Source organism: Nyctibius grandis, chromosome 16 (assembly GCF_013368605.1).
Source record: "Nyctibius grandis isolate bNycGra1 chromosome 16, bNycGra1.pri, whole genome shotgun sequence".
NCBI classification, from domain to species: domain Eukaryota; kingdom Metazoa; phylum Chordata; class Aves; order Nyctibiiformes; family Nyctibiidae; genus Nyctibius; species Nyctibius grandis.
In genome coordinates this window covers 3514175-3535382 of record NC_090673.1, presented here as the reverse complement: position 1 = coordinate 3535382, position 21208 = coordinate 3514175, and the positions used below count along the sequence as shown (strand labels likewise).

General features: G+C 45.9%; 1 protein-coding gene across 1 annotated transcript in view; it reads left to right on the top strand.

Annotated features, from left to right (window-relative positions):
- The first annotated feature begins 13121 nt into the window (after nucleotides 1–13121).
- Nucleotides 13122–21208, top strand: part of COL5A1 (collagen type V alpha 1 chain) — a 154446-nt gene continuing 146359 nt past the window's right edge. The window contains exon 1 of the mRNA XM_068414160.1: nucleotides 13122–13387. Coding sequence (XP_068270261.1) covers nucleotides 13288–13387 — 100 coding nt within the window. The 5' untranslated portion in view covers nucleotides 13122–13287. The remainder of the gene's footprint in view (nucleotides 13388–21208) is intronic.

The window sequence follows — 21208 nt, the reverse complement described above, 5'->3', positions numbered from 1 at the left end:
TCCATGCCTAAACTACAGACTGGAGGAATACAGATACTGAGAGGTATTTAGTTAGTCATTTGGGGATGCAAAAATGCAGGTGCTGAAGAGGTCAGCATACAGCTTTATTGGGAAATGATTGAACCAGCACATCTGTGATGTTCCTAGCATCAGGACACAGTTCAGCTACTACACAATATGCCAAAACCCCTAAACTTTATAGGATGTGAACGAACAGCTTTCAGTACCACACTACACATGCACCCATGACCAACGCTCCTGTACTCCAGAATTAGTACTGAACTAAACCACAGCTCTTCACGCCTGAAAAGAGCCACTTCTGATTTTTTTTTTCCTTCATCCTGCCTTGGAGTAGATCAAGTGAAAAGTTGCAGGTGAAAGATTTACAGGATATTTTTCAGAGCTGCCTGAGAACGAGTTTATGTTTGCTTCCTTTGCAGTTGGCAAGCCCTGCTTCTCTGGGACTAAACCTATGGAAACTTATCATTTATCTTCCACAGCTGGGAAGGAGGAGGTCAGGTTTAAATCTGTGCTCTAAATCAGGTAGATAGTATGATATCTCAAAATATCCAAAATCCAGTGTTTTTCTCAAAAAAAAGCAGTTTTGCAGCCAGTGCAGAGACTGCTGTTGAACTTCAGTGACTGATTCACCACAGTCAGAGGGGCTGGGAAATAATTTAGGTTCCTTCCCCATGCCAGTGACTCAGTCAAAAGGCTCTTTCCTTTGGCTCTTATGGTGAGCTACCAATTCAGGCGGGAGCTCTGCGTGTCTTGCTGCTGGAAGTCCTCAGCATGGTCCCTGCTGATGTCCCTTGGTGTCTGTTAAAGGCTAGACTGCTTCCTGCTGTGTTAAGACTAATGAATAGAGGATGTGGGGGAGAACTGGCTGGTTGGTGTGCCTGCCTCTGCTGCAAAGGCATTTTATTAGGAGCATGCAGCTTGCTTTAGCAGGACAGGTGCTGTTCCTGCAGGCTGCTCGGTGCTTCCTTTCCTTGTCTCCTGCAAACCTGATTTCCTTCACTCGCACATCTGCTTTCCACATTTGGTGCCTCCTGCTCCAGCGAGGGTCTGACAGAGCTGCTGGGTGAGATCCCAACTCCTCTCCACCATCCATGGGAGCCCAGCCAGCAGAGATCCTCCAGCGCTGATGGTGGGAAACGGGGACTGCATTGCCTGCTGCTAACAGCCTGCAATGTGCGGGGGAGGATGGGAAAGCCAGTGTGCAGGGGTGCACTTCTGGATCTCCATGAATGACTGTCCTTATTCAGATCCCCAGCACCCAGGCCTTTTTGCATGAAAAACCTCACTGAAATCAAAGAGGTTCATAGGGCAACCAGATTTCTTTGGCTGTGAGTAGTTCTACTGGCATACTTGAGTGTAACTAAGCAGAGGTCAGGCACAGGGTCTTTAAGAGGAGACTTGATTTTTTTTAAGTTACTTTTTGAGTTTTAGTGTTGGACTAACTCTGCTTTGTAATGACATTTTTTTCGTTGGGTGCCTCTGGTGATTAGATTGTCAGTGGTCCTGGAGAGCTCAGAGGGAAAGCAGCTGCTTGCAAATCCACTATGGAGCTATTAGTGAACCTTGCAATTTCTAGTGGCATACAAAAAAAAAAATCAGCTTAGAAAAGCAGCAAGCGTGTTGGGTGCATGGCCAAACAGCCAATGTACTGCAGGTCACTTATTGCTAATCAGAGGCAGGCAAACCTATTGCAATGAAAAGTGATGTTACTTGGAAGTGGAGTGCCCTTGCAATTGGATGCAACTTGGAATATGGTTTGTTTTAATAATTTTTCTTCAGGAATTGAGCACCTTTTTTCTAATTTTTAAAAGCCCGTTTACATGTAACAGTAAAGTGTTTGGAGTAAAAGCTATTTTACTTCAGTGATGCAGCATGGGTGTAATGAACACAAGGATGGGCATAGCCTGAAGGGTTTCCCTTAGTTATTAGTGTTGGAATTATTGACAGGGAAAAAGAAATGTGGTATCTGAGACCCTACATCTCAAGGATCCTAGCTTGTAATACCTGCTTGTCAGTAGTTGGAATGACCTGTAGTAACTCTTTGTGTGGTCATTTATTCCAAGGGACTGGCCTTTAGCAAGGCTGCCCCAAAATCAGTGGGACACAGGAGGGTCTTAAGGACAGGTTAGCATTCATCTTTGTGGGCTTTCCAACATTGTAGAGCATGAACTAGTGTTGGTTTCCTCCCAATGTCTTCAAATGCCAAAGGAAATAACCTTCTGCTGAATCTCTGTTCCCTTTTCAGGGAAAATGCAATCCCAGAGGTGTAAGAAATGCAAAAAAAAAATCAAAAGGGATAAACACTTTCATGACATAATGTCAGTGACGTGACTTGCCAGTCCAAACTTGGCTGGCATATTGATGCAGTGAGCTGTGTCTGCTGGGTAAGCAAATGGTGTCACCCTCTTCCCAGATCCTGAACAACCTCCTCAATGTGTAGGCAGCAGCCGCCGATCCTCACGGAACAAACATGTCCCCTTCCAACACGAGAGACAACACAAGGTTCTTTGATTCGTCCTAATTGCGTTTCAGTGTTTGTGGCCCAATTGTATGGTTTCTGCAGAAGTTCAGCAATTTTGGTTGCTGGCTTCCTCTCCTTGCTGACCTACAAATACCAGTTTTCAGGGAAAGATTTATGAGCCGCATGAAATTACCATCTTGTAAAAGCACAAATCACAGCTATAAATAGAGGTCTGGAATATGCACAGAAACCCCAAGGGAGTAGTGCCTCTTGCTTTGTCTGTGCAGGACAGCCCTGCTAACCCAGGTTGAGGAGGACCTGGTGCTTTGACTCTTGTAAGCTGGCAGAGCGCCAGCCAGCCTTCCCCTCATCCAGATCCCTGCAAGGATGGAAATAACATCTGGCCAGGCTGACAGTAGTCGGGCTTTATAGTAACTGAGAGCTCTGAAAACTGAGCCTTCTCAAGCCTTGTATGCATTTATCTTCCTTTCCAGAACATTAGTAGGCAGAGTTTGTTTTCAGTGAGTTATTTAGCAGAAAGAGGGATTAGACCTTGGGCTAGCATTGATTAACCCCTGCGTGTTGAGTTGTTTAACAGCATAATGGATTAGTCATGTTTGCTGGTGACCTTTGTCAATTGAATCCTTCATCTGAAGACTCTTCTTTTTAAATAACACAGATCCCTAAAAGTGGAATCTATGCTAAAATGTCCCTAAAGTGAATAGCTGGTTTAGCAGAGCACAGGACTGGGGCAAATAGTCCCAGAACTTCTGATTTTAGGTTTGATATTGCATGAATTAAGTCATGGGAGCCCCGCTCACACAGCTGGCTAGTTAGCACTGCCCATAGAATTGATCAGTAAGTGTTTGGATTCCTGTGTGAGAGCTGTGTATGAGCTGGAAATAAATTGTCTGAATGGAAAAGCATTTCTGGAAAAGGACGGAATTTTCTGTGAGTCTTAGGGAAGATTGTAGAATGTGAGTCCAGTTAGCAGTAAGATTTATTGTCACCCTGGAAATTAAATCACAGTCATGTTTGGTGATTAAGTAGTTGACTTTTTGATGTAAAGAAAAGCATAGGGGCAGAGATGCTGCAAGCATAAATGTGCGAAGCTTTGTTGCCTTTGAGGCACCTATGTCAACTTAAATCAGCTGAGCATCTGATCTGGATAATACACATTGCTGCTGCTGAAGCCAGGGACCAAGGGGGAGAAAAACTGCTCAGTGAGCCCAAACATGACACCAAGAAAAGCATCTGTAACTGCAAGAAGGCATTGATGGCAATTAAGGGCTGCCAGAAGGGTATAAAGGGCCCTTAAATAAATCAGCCTTGGACCCAGGAGAAGGTCTGAGATGAGTGTCTCCTCAGATCTTCCATTCTCTCAGCAGTGCCACGAGGAAGCTGTTATACTTGACTTTTCAAGCAAAATACCTTCCCACTGCAGCCAGGAGTTTTCTGAGCTCATTTTGCTGCAGTACAAGTCAGGTCAAGAAGTTTGTTTTGTTTGCTAAAAAAGATACTCTAGTTCAAACAAGACTTAATTCATTGAAGCCCCATGGCCTCTGTGAAACATGAGCCCCTCTGGCCTCGTGATTTATGAATACAAAGCCATGGGGAAGCCTTGCCAGAAGAAAACAAGCTGTATGATAGGTAAATAAAAGGCACTGGGGCAGGAAAGGGTTAAAGGCACCAGTGAACTGGAAGCCATGCCGCTGGGAGGTGTAATGAGCTGTCAGTGCTCTGCCCTCCCAGAGAGGCTTTGCTTCTGTGGAGGGGGAGCTGCTGAGGATAGTCTGGAGTAGGTGCCCTTGCTTTAGGTGCTGCAGTGTTTGGGACTGAGGTCTCTTGTAGTCCTGTGCTTTTGATTTGTCTGTGTGAATGTGAATAGGATTGAAAATAGAAAAAAATCTATAGCAGCGCTGTGAGGCTGTGTTTTGTGGTGTGCAGAGGTGCAAGGGACTGAAGCAGGTGAGCAGTGATCAGGGCTGGGTCCCAGGGAAGGGGCAGGACCCAGCTGAGCCTTCCAGCCCTCCTGTCTGAGATGTACTGCCAAATTCCTATTGTTGTGATCACCAGCAGTGAAGAAAAATAAACCCACATCTGGTCCTAATCAGGACCACATGAATCTCTGTGCCAACTTAATCTCCCCCAAATGTTAATTATGCAGATATCTATTTCTTAATGTTTAGGAGTTGCTTATATGCATGAGACATCTGGGGGTTTCTCTGTATATGTTTGCAGAACCCCTGACAGGCACAGTGCTGCTTCCCAGGGCTAATAAAACCACAAGGAGTGGCAAAGCAGTGGCTGTGATCACGCTCTGTAGTTGGGTACGGCAATGCAGCAAACCCTTTTAACCCAACGAGACAGTTATAACCTACAGGGCAAGTGTAAGTGCTCCTAGACATCTCCCCACTCTCTGGGGAGGGGGCTGCAGGCAAAAAGTAGTATGCAAGTCAATGGTGTATATACAAACATCTAGGTAGCTTATGTTTTCTCAAAGGTACTCTTTAGTTGCAATTCAAAGATTGAAATTCAAAGACTAAAGTAGTCTGTCTGCTCCCTGTTCCCTGAAACAGTTGCTTGTTAATGCCTCAAGAAAGAATAATCAGGACTGGGTTTTCTTCTGGATCAGATCCTCAAAGGGATGTGAAATGCTGGTGGAGTATTTTGCACTGCTGATCTTGAAGAGAAAATGTCTGGCAAACACTCCTTGGACTTCCTCAAAGGTGTCTGAGAAATGTAAAAATTAAATAAAAAAAACCAACCCAAATATGTAAACAGGAGGCTTTAGGATGCTGCTCTGGTCTGGTACTGAACTGGGAACAAAACCAGGTCTGTATTTAAAAAATAATTAAGCAAGACACCCTATAAGAGGTGACCAACCAATCTGCAGTTTCAGATAGCTGTAAAACCTGGTAACCATTTCAGAAGATGAATCATATGAATTGTAGAATGGTTTGGGTTGGAAGGGATCTTAAAGATCATCTAGTCCCAACCCCTCTGCCATGGGCAGGGACATCTTTCCACTAGACCAGATGCTACAGAAAGACACCAGCACTAGAAGGTATCACCCCCCAGGTAGCAGCAGAGCATCTATTGTAGAAATATGGTGGATATGTGGGTGCTGCATCCTGGAAACCCAGTGAAATAAGAGGCTGGGGCATGAACCAGGGCTAGCCTTCGGTGGGGTGATTTAGGGTGATATATTGGTGCTTAATCTGGATGTATGAGCACTGTGTCTCTAGTTACAAATGTTAATGAGCTGGCACCTTGTTCTGGCCAAGGCCTGTGCCTTTGGCCATGTCTGGCTCTCCCTAGGGCTCCCCAAACTGGAAAACTCATCAGTGGGGAGAGAAGAGAGTAAGTTACTGTGGGGACTAGTGGAAAGGTGCTGATGCGTCCGAGAAGGTGACTTACTGGAAACACCGAAGAGACAGACGTAAAAATTAGTCATGTTAGAGACCACTCGGTAGCTGGATTGGATTCCTTGAGTGATTCATCCACAAAAATGACTGCTTTGCCTGACATTTTATTTCCCCTCTCTATTTAGAAAGTAGCTTAGACTTACCAAGACTGTTGCCTGTTGTCTGAATTGCTTTTTGATGGCTGGGTGGTGCACATAGCATCCTTGTATTCTCATAATTTCTAAACCACTACTTCAACCAGGGGGGGAAAAAGACAACAAAATTAAAGGTTTTGTTACTCCAGAAGCCCTTGGTGGAATGAACCTGTAATCTTGTGAAATCAAAGGGGAATCTACGGAATGTGCCACTTTTGGTATAGTTAATGCAACAAAATTATAAATGGAAATAGCTGCCTGGAAATTGTGTTATGGTTAATTGACAGAAATATTAAAGAAGGGGAAATGTGGATGAATATTGCTTGGTAAAATAAAATCTCTAGGCTTTAAGTTGCTCTGTTTCTTTTTTTGAGGAAGGACTGGAGGATGAAAGGACCATCAGCTGATGCAACCAAAACATACTGGGATGCTTTAATCAGTTATTAGACCTGGGTAGAATAACTTGTAAATGATGCTAATTTGGGGTGTGCTTGGACAAATGTAGAACATGCAAATTTTTGTATTGTTACTGCTCACGGGGATGAAAAACCACTTATGATTTCTTTTTGCCAGCTTGTGTGTGTGGAAAACATAGCAAATGACATTCCTTGTCCTGAAGAGTGTACCATGGTCAACAGGCAATGCAGGCAGAAGGCCTACTGGGATGTCTTGTACATGCCAGCAAAGGCAGGAGAAGGCTGTAACCCACTTGCTCAATGGTGAGAGCAGGAGCCACAAGGCTTGTCTTAGTGCTGTGACCACACTTTCTTGTGAAATTCACCCAAATTTTTCCAGGATTACTGAGCTGCAGAAACCATCAGTGGAAAAGATCTCTCTGGTCATCCAACCCCCTCTCAGGTCACGGCAGGATTGTTCCCAATAGTGGATAGGTTTGTCCAGACTGATTTGATGTGACTCAGGCAATGGGATTTTTCACCACTTCCTTTGGGAAGTCTAACAGATCTTCCATAGTTGAGGAGATATTAATGTAAGGGTTTTTTTCCCAACATCTTAGTCTGAATTTTTTGCTATTTAATTTCCATCCAGGAACCCCACACATGCCCTAAACTTTTTGGTGGTGTACCCTCACATACACACAGGTAGCACACACTTGGGTTGCGTGGGCTGCTTTTGAGAGCACAGAGTTCTGGAACTGTTGCAACGCTCCCAAAAAAACCTGCATGGACATTTTGAGATGGCTCTTTCTGAGAAAGCTCTGCAGGGCAGAAGTTGGGTTGCCATGCGTGAAAAAGCTATTCCATCCCCTATAGGTCAAGATTTACAACTTCTGCTGGCTTGTCATTTGGTCTGATATCCCAGGATTTCCAGCAAAATTCATATTTCAGATCCAGGGCTTTTCTGGGTAGGATTCTAGCACATCTCTCATTAGGAAAGAGCTCTGCTCAAAGAAGCTAGTTGTAGTTAAATGTGGAAGGGGAAAATCAATTGCTGGCTTTTCCTTGGTACAATATCTAGTTGGTGCAACACCAACTTGGTTATGTTTAGAAGCTACCAAAGATGGTTTTTACTAATATCAAATAACTACATGGATTATTTGGCAAAAATGTCATGGTGATTGCTTGAAGACACAGGTAATAAGGGAACGTTGCTGGGAATGAGCACAATTGACATGTCCTGGTTGTTATTTCAGGAATTGTAAGGCAGCAGGGAGGAGAGTGACCTCAGTTCTCAAAACTGGGCTCTACCAGCAAAACTGCTCATCTGTGTTCTTGGAATAACAATGAGAGGGAAACCCCTAAAACTTAACACTTGCTGGAAAAAAAAAGTATTGTGGTCCTGGCAGATGGAGTGTTAAGTAAACTTGTGATCAGCACTAACATCCAAAAAGTGGAGGTGCATGAGAAGTTGACATCTGTTCATTTGACTCTTGCCCATCCCTGGGGAAAATATGAAAAGCCTTCCTTGTGGATAGGCTTTAAAATGAACACCACAGGGGTCTAGATGAAAATATTCCTAGCAGGCACCCAAGCTCAACCCCTGGAGCCAGATGTTGCTGTGTGATTTTGGACCTGTACATAAGCTTTGTGGCTTGAGCTCACCTTTAATCTTCAGACATGATTATGAGGGACAAACTGGAGCTAGAAAATGAACTGTGGTCTGTACTCAACGAAACCTTCATTGTGGTCAGTGAGAGTTTAGTCCAAGTCACTTAGGAGCTCCTTCATTTTTTGACCCTTGTGAAGATCACAGGGTAAGTCACAGGTCCTTGTTAATGTGCAGCCTCATAGTTTAATGTAAACACTTTCTGTAGCACAGAGTATTATGTCCATGAAGTCTAGACAGATTATATAGGGTTTAGGCTGGGCCATTGACCGCAGATCATAGGGCATGAAGGAATAAAACACAGGGATGTGAAGAGGGAATGGCATCTCCTACCAGTCTTCCAGGCTGGCACTGGGCATGAAGAGGAATCAGATGAAAGGGGAAGAAGGTGAACTGAGTTCATCCTTCTCAACAGGCACCATGGTGCAATTTGTCCTTCTGCATTTAATAGATCAGTGCAGTTCAAACACATACAAGGCTTGGAGTCATTAACACAAAACTGAAAAGAAGGCAACAACACTGGAAAAAGAGGAGGAGTGGAAAGTCCGTTCTCTTTATAATGCTATTTCCTCTATTAAACAAACCTCTTTGACTATGAAATGTTTAAACATACAAAAAACAAGCCCCACCTTGCATTGGCTGCTCTTTCCACTGATGGGGCTTGTCCTAGTGCCACCTCATGGCAAAAATCAGATTTTAATTTCCACCAGAGCAGCTGGGATCTGGGAGAATTGGCTGTCCAGCTCTTAGCTTCACAGCACTGTAGCTGTTTTGTAAAGAAACTGGCCTGCAAAGCCAAAACAGGTGCTTAACCACAGGAGTGGTGTTATTTTTATGTCTGTGTTTTGTGATTTGTCTTTCTGGGAGAAAAAAATTTAACTCTTTCTAGAGTTGTACTTTTTTTCATGTTTGGGAGGTACCTGTTCATGTCACCAGCCAGCCCGGAGTCTAACTAGAACATAACAGTATCTGCTCCACATGTTTGGTATCACCTGATGGTTTGCAGTATCAGTGTTGATGTGCTACCCATCACCATGTTCTATTAATGCAGATTTGTGGTGGCCCTTGTTCAAAACAATGTTTTGGGAAAGGTTTTAGGGCGTTGGGGAACTTGCTGCCACACTATAGCTCTTCAACAGGGTGGGAATGGATAAGAACAGTCCTGGATAGTGCAGTAAACATTTTGCTCGGATTAAAGACCACACAGAGTACAGAGCACTGAGGCTTGAGAGAGTGTCACCAGATGTGGTGCTTCCTCTGTGGATAAATGGATAGCTTTATTTTTCAAGTCTCAATCCAAAATGTCTCAGTAGCACTAAATTCTGATTTTTTTTTTAAGCTGAATTTGAGAGCAATCATTTCCACGGCAACAGGTGTGAGATCATAAGTCAGGATTATGACTTCAGCATAAGACAATTCATAAAATTTCAGTTAGGGGTAGGGGTGCAACTGTGTTTGTGTTTGCAAAGAGTAAAGGCAGACATAAGATTGCAGAGGAAAATTGCCTTTTTAGATATGTGTGCTTTTCATAAATAGTGTTTGAAATCTTCCCTGAGAGCAGTTGTCTTTCCTGATTATTTATGCAACAGCTCAGGCAATTCTAAAGTCTCCTTTTCAGCCTGTTCTCATCAGCTGGTCATAGGGTGTAACAGGTTATCTCTGACACCTAGGGCTATTCTTTTGCATTATCCCAATACTTTCAAACTACAGAATAATGGTCTTTTGGGTGTTTTGGCTGAATGCTCCTGTCTGGTTTAATAGCATACAAATTATTTAATTTTTTTTACCTATACATCTTCAGGTTTTCTTTGAAAGCTCACAAATGTGTCTTCCATCCTATCAACAGCAGCTTGAGCTAGCCAGGCTCAAGATGCATTTAGTCATGAAAATGCTTCTATAAACTGCTGTTCCTTAAAGATATTTGGCCATCTGCCACAGCCACAGCGTATTCCTTTGGCTATTCAGATGTTACCCTGACCGGCTGCTGGAGGGATTCAGAGTTGGCATCAACCAACCCAGCTCGTGTAACCCTACTTGGAGCTTGCGCTACCAGACGATCTGGCCCGCTCTGACTTGGAGGTCGGCTCTTTAAACCTGGCATGTGGATGCTGGAATTTTCCAGTTTGCTATTACAAGCTTATTTCTCTATTTCTCTGTTATTGTCAAGGAGGGGCAAACAGGTCTGTGCAAGCTTCTACATCACCTGGAAAGCAACTGGAAACTCAGACTTGCTGCTCAGCAAAAGCTCCCTGGGCCAGGTTCTCAACTGGTGTAAAGCAAAGTTGCTTTGTATCCGATGTGGGTCCAGGTTTGGGTAATCTGGCTTGCTTCTGCAGTTGGGAGCCCTTGGAAAATGGGTGGTGTGTGAGTGTACTGCTCTGAGCTGCTTTTATTTCCTTGTCTGCAGTGCTTTTGATGCCTTAGATATCCCCCCCTTCCTATAGCTGTGTGCTTCTGGAAGGGCAGGGAATGTCAACACTTTGGTTACAGGGTTCAGGTGTTAGTGGGATTTTCACTTGCAGCTGGAGAAGACAAAACAGGGTCTCATTCTAAAACAATGAGCTGTTTATATGATCAGAAATGCCAACATCTGGGGTGAGAAGACCCAGGATCCTGGCACTTATGTAACTGGGGCTGAAATCAGACACCACCTCTGGCAGTGCCTCTCAAGGGTGATGAGGCATCCATAGAAATACTGTGGATCAAGTTATTGCTTTATCATAACAAGGGTTACTGGGAAGGAGGGTATTTGCAACCCACAGGGTTCTGGTACTTTTAGCTGTCCTAGTTCCACATCCATATGCCTGAGATGCTTCATTGTCCATACAAATGGAGGGGAGAGAAAGCACCTCTGTCACACAGTGTTTCAGTGAGGTGTGGAATAGCTGCTCTGCTCCATGCTGGAGGCAGCTGTGAGCCTGTGGAAAGGACTGTTGCTGTGTAGTGGGATATTTTAAAGCAGGAGGGAGGTGCAGTGGTGATGGACACTGGCATTGCTGGGCTGCATCCAGTGGGTGCTCTGTGGTGCTGTTTGCAGGGTTGCACAGGTGTTACTTGTACTGGAAGAACTTGCCTCCAGGCTCCTCCTGGATATGGAGCATCACTTAACTTGTCTTGCCAGCCTCTAGTCATCTGGTTACTCATGAAAGGCAAGAACTGGAAGGGGCTTTCATCTGAGAGATCTGCCCGGGAGTGCCACTGGCACGGTACCCACCCTGCTCGTGGCTGCAGCCAGCACATGCACGCTGCGTGCCTCCTCCCAGCTCCCAACTCTGGGGCCTGCAGCCAACCTGCCTTTTGCATCTCTGGTGAAAGGCTCTTTCAGCAGAGAATCTCTTCTTGCGTGTGGCTCATGCTCCAGCCTTTCCAGTTTCACGGGGAGGCTGGTAGGAGGGGGAAGGCATCTTAGCAGGTTCAGAGGTAAAGGGAGATACTTCCTACAGCTCTTCTCCATTGAGCCATTAGTTAACTTCTTTATCAGGCTACAAGCTGAGCAGGCTGGGAGCACCCCTTTCCCCTTTCTTCTAGTGGGATTTGACCTCCTGTGCTTGTAGGTTTTGATGTGATAATTTAATATCGGTTGTCTATCCAAGAAACTTTCATTGCAGCAGGTCAAAGATTTATGCTGAGTGAAAAGCTAAAGCTCAACGTAAGCCCCAGCTGAGCTGAGTTCTTCCATCAGAGAGCCCAGGGACAGGAGGACTGACCCCTAACTCATACACTGCCCTCCTTGTGTATGATAAATGGAATGGCCAGTGCCTGCCCAGGTTCTTGCAGTGCTGAATGACCAAACCCATAGACAAGGAGACTGGAGCCCAGGGTAGGCAGAGTGCGGGAGGTCAGGAGGCAGCAATGGTGATTTTTTTTCCCTGTGGATGATGAAGGCCTTAAGGATGCTGCTCTGCGAGGACTGGGGAGGGTTGGGATGCTTTGGTGTGGCTCAGGGTTTGAGTCTATAGGTGAAATTGCTGCTCCATGAAAACTGGTATGACTCCAACCACTAAAGTCACAGGAGCTGGGACTGTCACCTGGATGTGTGCTAGCAATGACATTCCGATCTTTAATGGCACTGACAAAGCAAGTATTGATGCCAGCAAGTGTCTTCAGAGCATGTTAGTTAAGGGAGTGGGCTGCATTTGATTGTTCTTCCTTCTCTGGTCCCCAGATGACCTGATCTTGGTTTTGTTGAGGGGTCTGTAGTGTTGTGTGCCACCTACTCCTACAGTGTGAGGTCTGTCCTCTACTGGGACCTGAGAGGCACCACTGGAGGAAAGGATCTGGTGTGGGGAAGTCATGTCAGCTTCTATGTTTTTTTTCAGTACAGTGCTAATATTGCTGCTATACAATGTCAGAACAAGTAAAATCGTTTAAAATTGACGTTTGCCAGGGTGATGCACCAGCCACCACAGGCGTGCTGAGGTGGTCAGTGCTCAGCATAGAGAGAGGAAGAGCAAGGGGAGCAGGGCAGTGCTGGGGCTGCAGCTGGAGGGCCAGCACCGCTGTCCCCCCTTGCTGTCCTCCTTGCTTGATGCCCCAGGAGGGTTTTGCCACCCCAGCACCCAGCTAGCCTGGCGCAGGATGCCACCATCCCCTTCCACTCCTTCATGGTGGCCCTTTTTACCCTTTCCAGGCACATTTCGCAGCAGCGGCCTCACTTTTTTTGACTAATCCTTTCATTTTCCATGCTTCCACTCGGGCTGGTGCTAATTCCTATGGCGAAAGGGGGGACCCCTCCCCTGTTTTGGGGTCCGGGGCAGCCCCGCAACGTTCAAACTTGCCGCGGGGCCGGGCCGGGAGCGGGGGCAGGCGGAGGGGGGGGGGGGGGGGGCCGGGCCGGGGGGCCGCACCGCCCGGCCCTGATTTGCTGCGCCGCTCCGAGATTGACAAACTCTTGCCTTGGGTTTAAAAGAAGAGGAAAAAAAAAAAAAAGGGGGGGTGGGGGGAGAGAAAGAAAAGTTTGTCGCTGCAGGAGCAGCAGGCAGGGGCCGGGAGAGAGCGCGGCGGAGCCCCCGACAGCCCTCCGCCCGCCCCATGGCTTTATAAAGCGGCTGCTCTCCGGGGGGGGCTGGCGGGGGGGTCTGAGCGGCTTTTCTTCGCTTGTATATATATATATATATTTTTTTTCCCCCACCCCTTCCCCCCGAGTTGTCCCGAGCTGGTGCCCTGTTTTTTGTGGACCATGGATACGCACACGCGGTGGAAAAGGCGCAGTTGGATACGGAGCCGGTCGGTCCCCGCTGCCCTGGTGCTGCTGGGTGCCCTGTCCCTCGGCCGGGCAGGTAAGCGGCCCCCGAGGCCCCCATCCCATCCCCGGGACAGTGAGTCCCGGTTGCTGCGGGAGGGAGGCGGGTGTCAGCGGCGTGCGGGGCCGGGGGGAGCCGGGCGGCAGGGGAGGGCGAGCGGGCTTTGTGCGGGGCAAAACGTTTGTCCTTGCTCAATGCATTCCGGCAAAAAAAAAGAAAAAAAGAAAAACCACCCGACAAACCCACCCAACCTCCTTTAGCTGCCCGAGTCTCTGAATGCCATTTGTCAGGGGGCCCGTAAAAGGGGAAAAAACTTAAAACAATACTTTATGGAGCGGAGCTGCCTGTTGCTGGGCTTGTTTTTCTGGAGCAAAAGTCAGGATGTGTTTCTGGAGGCTCTAGTCCTTTATATATCTCTGTATATATATGTGAATATATATTTAGTCAACTGGAAACCTCTGGTCTTGCGTAGTTCCTTCTTCGTGAGGAGAAGAAACTTTTTGTGCAGAAGTGATCTGCGCTCCCCTCCGCCCAGCAAAGCGGCAGCTCTCGGTGCACAAAAGCTTCGCAGCTGCTTCTTTTTGGGACCCCAAGGCTGGCTCTGCCTGTTCTGCCTTGCCTCCCCCACTTTGCAGGGTTTCTCCCTAAAATTGTGGCTGTTGAGTGTGTGGCAGGAGGAAGCTCTGTGAAGTACCAGATGTGCAACAGCACTTAGACACGCAGCCAGAAAAACCCTGGAATGTCATTTTTTAACACTCGTGCAGGAGCGGGTCTAAGCGCTTTATTTCACCAGCTTTGGGTTTGCTGAGTGCATTTCCAGAGCTCTGCTTTCCAAATGTCTGCCTCCCCCGGGTGGGCTGGGAAATGCCCGAGCAGGGCAGATGGAGTCCTGTGAGTCTGCTGGAAAAGTTGTCTGGGTGTTTTCAGAGGGTTTTCTGAGTTTGTAGCAGACACTTGGAGGCATCGGTGCTCTGAGGTCTTTCTATTGTGTTTCAAGAGAAAGGCTAAGAAGCGGTTTGTTGGCAAAGCTGATTTTGAAATCTGAAAAGTTAAAGTAGATGGAGTTGTGCAGGGTAACTTAAACTGAGAAGTGCCCTGAAGAGCTGAGCTGTCTGGGATTCAGCTTTCAAGCTTGATTTTTGGTGTGCTCTGGGTATTTTTCCTTGGGAAGCCCATGCAGCGGTGTTTGCAGTTGTTTGTGTGTTACCAGGACGAATGTGTGTGGGATTCTGTACACAGCAGCATGATTGCAAACTATTGTAACTTCTAGGTTCTTAAAATGACCTTAAGGAAGAAAAGGTGGGCGTATGAGGAATGCTTTCATTAATGGTTTGCTTACAAAGTCTGAGCAAGATGGAAACTTAAGTTGCTAGTCAATGAATAAAGCGCCTCTAGAACATCACTGCAGGAAAAGTTAACGGCGGTGGGAGCTGCCACGGGATTTTGTGTTGTACTGCAAAAGGATCGGATGGTTGGAGCAGTTTTCTGACTAGAAGAATGCTAGAATGATACTAGCTCGTCTTGAGCTCCCTTTTTGTACAGCCAGCTTGTCAGGCCACTCTGTTACTTTATATTAGTTGAAAACTGAATTATTACCAGTCTCAACTATTTCAAAGGAAAGGTGACAAAGTTTTCCTTTTTCTTTTCTCTGTGCTGATGTTTCAGTGGTTTCAGAGCATCCTTAGGCGTGTTCCCTGTTGGGGTATATCCTTCAGACAGCTTCAACGTAAGACCTAGCTCCTTTGGAAGTGACCTGGTAACTTTTCTAAAACTTTTGGGTCCAGCTGTGGGCTGCAGCTGGAGGAAGCAGAGGGCTGGCTGGAGCTAGTGCTGCAGTGGGTGGCTGGAGGGCTTTTGTAGGGCCAGAGTGCAGCTCCAAGTAATGACTCTTGCAGTGAAAAGCTTTGAGTTTTCCTAATGAGCCTCCTAATAGGACATCAAATAATTTGGATGAGGGAGGAGTCAGATTGGGACTGCTGATGGCATTGACTAATGCTCTTTATAGCTCTTTTGTTAATCTTTCCAAATTCTCTTTGGTTTTATTTTGGCTCAGGTTGTTTCTGTTTCAGTTTCATTTTAATTGTCTTCTGTGTATGGAGAGAGGTGAATCTTCTCTGTAACCTTATTCAGAAGCAGATCCATCAGGTGGCCCCAAAGAAAGGGGGAAGAAACCTCACAGAGAGGGTTGGAGGAATAGCAGTGTTAAAGGCAACATCAGCTGAACTGCCTCTGAACACTACCCTTCCAGCTCAGATTTTCCCATATTTTAACAGATGATGTCACACAAAAATCTAACCCACAGACAAAGTTGGAATCTGTCTTTGCTTTTACAAATCCCTATAAAATTGAATCAGGTTTCTGGGTGAAAATTTTTGGAAGCAGCAGTTTCCTTTAGTGGCAAAGAAAAGTGTAATAAGAATACACGGCATGCCCTTTAAAAGAAATAAAAATGCTGGAAATTATGAACTATCCTGTTACCATCTGTTGCTTCTCTCCTTGGCTCTTCCCCAGTCATCTAGAATGAGCTAAAAAAATAACCATCCTTATCCAGCCAGTTAGAAGTGTTTTGTTTAATATTTTGCCAATCAAAAGTGTTGATATTGTTTTACGAGAAGAAATATGACTCTATAAGTCTGGAATTGATGGCAGATCTGATTTCCAGTGTAAAACCTGGATAATGCCATCAATGTATTGCCAGATTGGAACAGGACTTTAGCTTAAAAGCACCCAGCTGTTGGACATGCCCTGTCCAGGGGATGCAGGAGAGGCGCTCGGCTGAGGTAATATATTATTTGTCCATGTAAGCCAGGATCAAGATGAAAACTCTTTGACCATTCCCTTTCGAGGTGGTTTTTGAAGGCTGCCCCTGCGCTCGCCTCCCTGCAGTGCTGTAGCCGTGCTGGATGTGGGAGCTGGTTTCAGACTTGCAGTTGAGGAGCTGGTTCTGTTGGCTCCCACCAGAGCTAACGGGAACTTTAGCTCTTCAGTACGAAGCATTGCAGTGTTGTCTGGGCAATAATTTGTTGGGGATTGGAGAAATCCCATTTCATCTCTGGTCTTTAGGGGTAGCTCTAAGGCAAAACCTGCTGGAGAGTTACTGATTTTTGGTGTACAAAGAGGGACAACGGTGTGGACTTGCCTGCTAGCATTGCTAGCTTGGATCTCTATGTGTATCCTCACATATAAAACCTCTTTCTAAGAGCAAGAGTAATCCAAGAAACAAAACTGTCTTGGTGTTACTCCTACTGCTTGCAGACATAGTCAGCCCTAGAACAAATAGGGAGGGACTGTAAAGGGGATGTGCATCCTTATTTTAGATGAGTACTGTCCCTGCCCCTTACATTTTGTTGTTGAGAGAGATGGACTTTTTGGGTTCATTCCTTTTTGAAACGTAGAGCAAATCTAACTAGTAGTTTTCTGTCTCGTGGTAACTTGCAGTGACACCATAGTGTTGCAGGGGAAGTGCTAATGCCTATCAGAAGCCTTTGGGGTGTGACACAGTGATGTGGCTCCTGCTCTGATTTCCCACCTCTGTGCTGCAGGAGGGTGATGCAGGTGTGGAGGTGTGAGCCTTAGTAACTGGGCATACTGTGCCTGAGAGTTAATGAGTGTGTTTCTCTGTATGTATGGTTCCAGCAGCTGCGCTGTATGTGGCATGTGCCCAGCTGCTGTTCTTCTAACATTGGAGATGAGGTCTGGTCCTGATGCTGGCTGTCTGTCTCTGCTTTGGTGACTGTTTCTCCTACTGTCCTGCAGCCTGGTTTCAGGGCATAGGCTGAGAGTGTGTGTTCTCACAACTGCTTTGAATTACAGATACATTCTTTAAGATGAGACAAAGCGTGGCAACAGATGCTGAGAAGCAGAAGGCATTGCTGTGGCGTATGCCACTAATGCAGAGGCATTTGTGTGAAGTACCATTTATAGCTGTGCTTCAAGTAATCTGAGTTTTGTCTGGACTTCAGAAATAAATCTGTGGGAGTACTTTCCAAGAAACTGCTCCTCAGTCTGAGTTATTTTTTTCCTTCTGTAGAGGCAAAGCAAACTGGCAATTAATTTTTTTAGCTATTACTTTTTGTCTTATGCTCTCATTCTTTGTCCTGCTCTCTGTGTCTTCCTTCTCCCTGTGCTATCTGGATGCTGGGGCTGCCCTTCCCAAAGCAGGTGGAGGATGGATGCCAATCACTTGGTGTAAATGTGGAAGTCTACACTTGGAAAAACTGCATGGAGTAGTACTGTGAATGCTTCCATACAAGCAGATTGAGGATTAGGGGCTTTGTGGCCCAACAAACCTGCAAGGGGTAATGAAGGAAACGGGGGGACAGGTCAGCTGGCCCCTGGGGAGATGATGTATGTAAAAAAAGTGCTTGAATGAGGTATCACCATGGTGATTTGTGGTTTTGCTATTTATGTGGTTGCCTGTGGATATGTCTGGAGAATGGTGGCCCCTGGGAAGAGCGGGGAGCCGAGCCCCCAGGGTTGCTGGATGGCAGCAAAAACAGTGCAGGTGCAGACATGGCTGTCTAGGACTTTGTTCAAGCAAATGATGCAGGCAGGGGCTGCCTGGCCTGAAAGGACTTCCAAAGGGTGGGGTTAGGCCAACAGAGAGGTTCCTGGTTGGCACTGGCGTTAGTAAGGACCAGGCTGTGTACACTGTTGTTTGGGGTGGAGGTGCCCAGGTCTGGAGTGATTTGGGAAGAGTGATCCCATTTGGAGCTCATGCTCTGTCCTGTGAATTGACTTTGAAGTGTAGCAGCCCCTAAGATGGGGAAATCCCTGCTGCGTTACAAGTATAAATTTGGCACTTCATCACGTATGTACACGCTCGCCCACGTATGCTCTCGCCTGGTTTGTTTAGCAGGAGTCTTATCCTTGGGATGCAGCTATCGTTCTATAAGATGAATTATTTTGCAGAGAGGTTTAAAACATTATTTGGGTTCTGTTGAAAACATGATTATAACTTTTCAATACCTAGATTTTGGTAAATGGAAATTGCTGTTTAAATGAGAATTGTCTGGGAAATAAACCAGGAATGAACCACAAAACACACCTCAGGCTGTCAACGAAGCCTTCTTCCACTCCCTGTTCTGTGCTTTTATCCAGTGTAGACTTCTACTCATCATGCATTTAGGAAAGCCCTGACTCTGCTGCTGCTGTTGAGGATATTTTGGGAATGCTGAGACCTTAGACAGTCATCTGCTGGAATTGGGTCAAACTTAAGATCTGCAGGATTTGTCCCACAGTAAAAGTCAGTGTCACCACAGAGGCATGTGCACATGTGAGTTATGCTGCTTCTGGAGTTTGGTGTGATAATGTCCACTGGTTTCCCTGCACTAACTGTGACAACTATCCACATGGGTCCTTGTCTTTTAGCTTCTTTTTAGTATGGAGTGCAACCATCTCTCTTGGATATACGGCAAGTCTGTTTGATATAAGGAGTAGGATCTGGTACTGGCATCACATTGGGAGACACTGTCCTCACGAAGGGCGTTCCCCCTTGGATCAGCTGACATGGTGGGGAGCCCTGAGGAAGGGCTGATGCAACCAAAGGCACCGCTCCTCCTGTGCTTCCTTCCAAGCTCTGGTTCTGCTGAGATGTGTAGGCTTCTCTGTGCTCGGTTATGTTCTTCTGGATCAGGACTGCTCAGTCCCTTTTTGACTGCTGTTATTTTTATTTGGATTTCTCTCTGGATATGATCCCTTTGGAGTGCAGCTATTGTACAGAGCTGCCACAAATAGCAGTCTGAAGATGCTGGTAGGTTTGTATTCCCTGCTAATGGGTGGTGGCTTTCTGGGGAGGCTTTAGGAGATTTTTTTTTTGAAGGAAAACCCTTCCAGGTGGACACTGTCTTGTGCTTTCTGGAGAAGGCAGACAGCCTCTTATCTGTAGCAAGAAACAGGTTCATTGTTAGTTTGGCTGGTCCCCTTTGGCTGAGCATCCATAAGGCATAGCAGTGTCCTGAGCTAGCAGCTTCATTGTTTGGCTGTGGGTGCAAATCTTTGACCAAGGCAAGTAGACTGCAATCCTCAGACCCTTAAGGGTTTTTTTCTGCCTTCTGGTGTTGCCTGTTACCTACTTCTGCCTTCAGCTCTTGCTAATCTAGGCAGTGCATTCCCTCTCCTTCCTGGGACTGTCTTCTCCAGTTGCAGCTTGGCCTTGCTGTATATCAAAGCTTTTATTTGTACTAGGTAGATTGGAGCTCCTCTGATAGGTACTGAGTTTGCAAGCTGGCAGTTTTTCTTAAATAAAATAAACCTTTGTGTGAAACAGATAAAGAAAAACTCAGTATAAGAAGAATAACCAAAACCAGGAAAAAAAGTTGAGACATGAAAGAATGGAAAAATTTTGTAAAATCTAATGTTATATGGAAAAAACTTTGGTTGGCAACATGGTATAATTAGCCACTGGGTTACTGTTGGCAAGTTTCAGGGCTCTTGAAATGAAGCCTAGCACTGAGTGAACCATCCAAATGATGCAGTGTTTTCTCTGTGGACGTGTCTGGAAAATTTTTAATTCTAAAATAAATAAATGGAGGAGCTACACAAAAGGCATTTTTGAGGTTGGTTGCTCTGAGTCTGGGCTCTCTTTCTCTCCAGAAGCCAACAGGATTCTTAGCATCATCTGGAAGCTTTCACAACATTGAGAGATGTCATTTTTTGAAACTAGGAAAATGGTATTAATGTATTTACAGTGTTGGAGTTTTCTTTTAAGGTTGTGTAATAAGCTGGAGAGAAAAAGGATGGTTTGAGGATTGAATGAGTGGAATGAGCTACATCAGTGTTCATTCCTGACATCTGCCGCAGACTTTCTCCCAGCCCCTGGGCATGTACCAGTGTTTCTCATGCCCTGGGGCCTGATCCTGTCTCCCTGTATGGAATCTGGCATTGAGGTGTTGTTTTAACACAAATTTAACATTGATATACCAACAAGAAGTGTTTTCAAGCACTGAAGTGTTCTAAGAGTCTCTCTTCATCCCTATGCCTCAGGTAATGCTAGTGGTTCTGGTCTAGGAGTTTTCTAATTGAAAAATACTTTTTTGCTCTGGGATGGTGTTTTCCTGTCTAGCCACACTAGTGCATCACACTGCAAATCCAGAAGGTTATTTGGATTTTGTCTTTAGATCTGGGCAGATTCCTTGCAGGTTATATGGTGGGGTACAATACAGACCACCATGCTGTTACATTGATTACTCTCAGAACACTTTGAAGCATTAGGTCTATAAATGAAATCCGAAGCAGGCAGAGGATCTCTTGGGAAACCCATTTGGAAGGTGGAGGGATGCACATGGAAGCGGGGTGCTGGCTATCCCTGTGGGGTTTTGCATGCTAAGCCTGTGCTGTGGGCAGGAACAGGAGGTCGGGTAAGTTGATGTCAGTTTGTCTTTTTAGCTGGCTTTGGATGGTGACATTCAGCTGTTTTGCTGATGTGAGAAAGTAATTCCAGCGTATTTTGTTGCTGAGTGCTCTGCCCAGAGGCTGTGGGCTAAGTGCATTCATCCCTCTGGGTTTGGTTTGGCTTCTTGGGAAGTCTCCCATGCCTGATGCTATATTCCTTGTGCTCAGCTCTGCTGCTCTAGATTCACTGGAGAAAGATTTGAAGGCCAAGCCTTAGTCTTGCCGTGCTCGGGGACAACTTTCCATTGGTCTGAACAGTGTCTGTATGTCACCCAAAGGAGCTAGGCACCCTGTTTCCCTAATGAGAAATGGGGGTACGTGTTTGGGGGACCTTTTGTTCTCCTTAGGAAGCTGCAGCTTGCTGAAGACCTGAATGATCTGCCTTGCTTAAATGCAGCTAAATCTTGGTTGGCTCAGGATGACCCTGCGTGCCATCCCTGCCTGGATCAAGCTGTGCATCTGCAG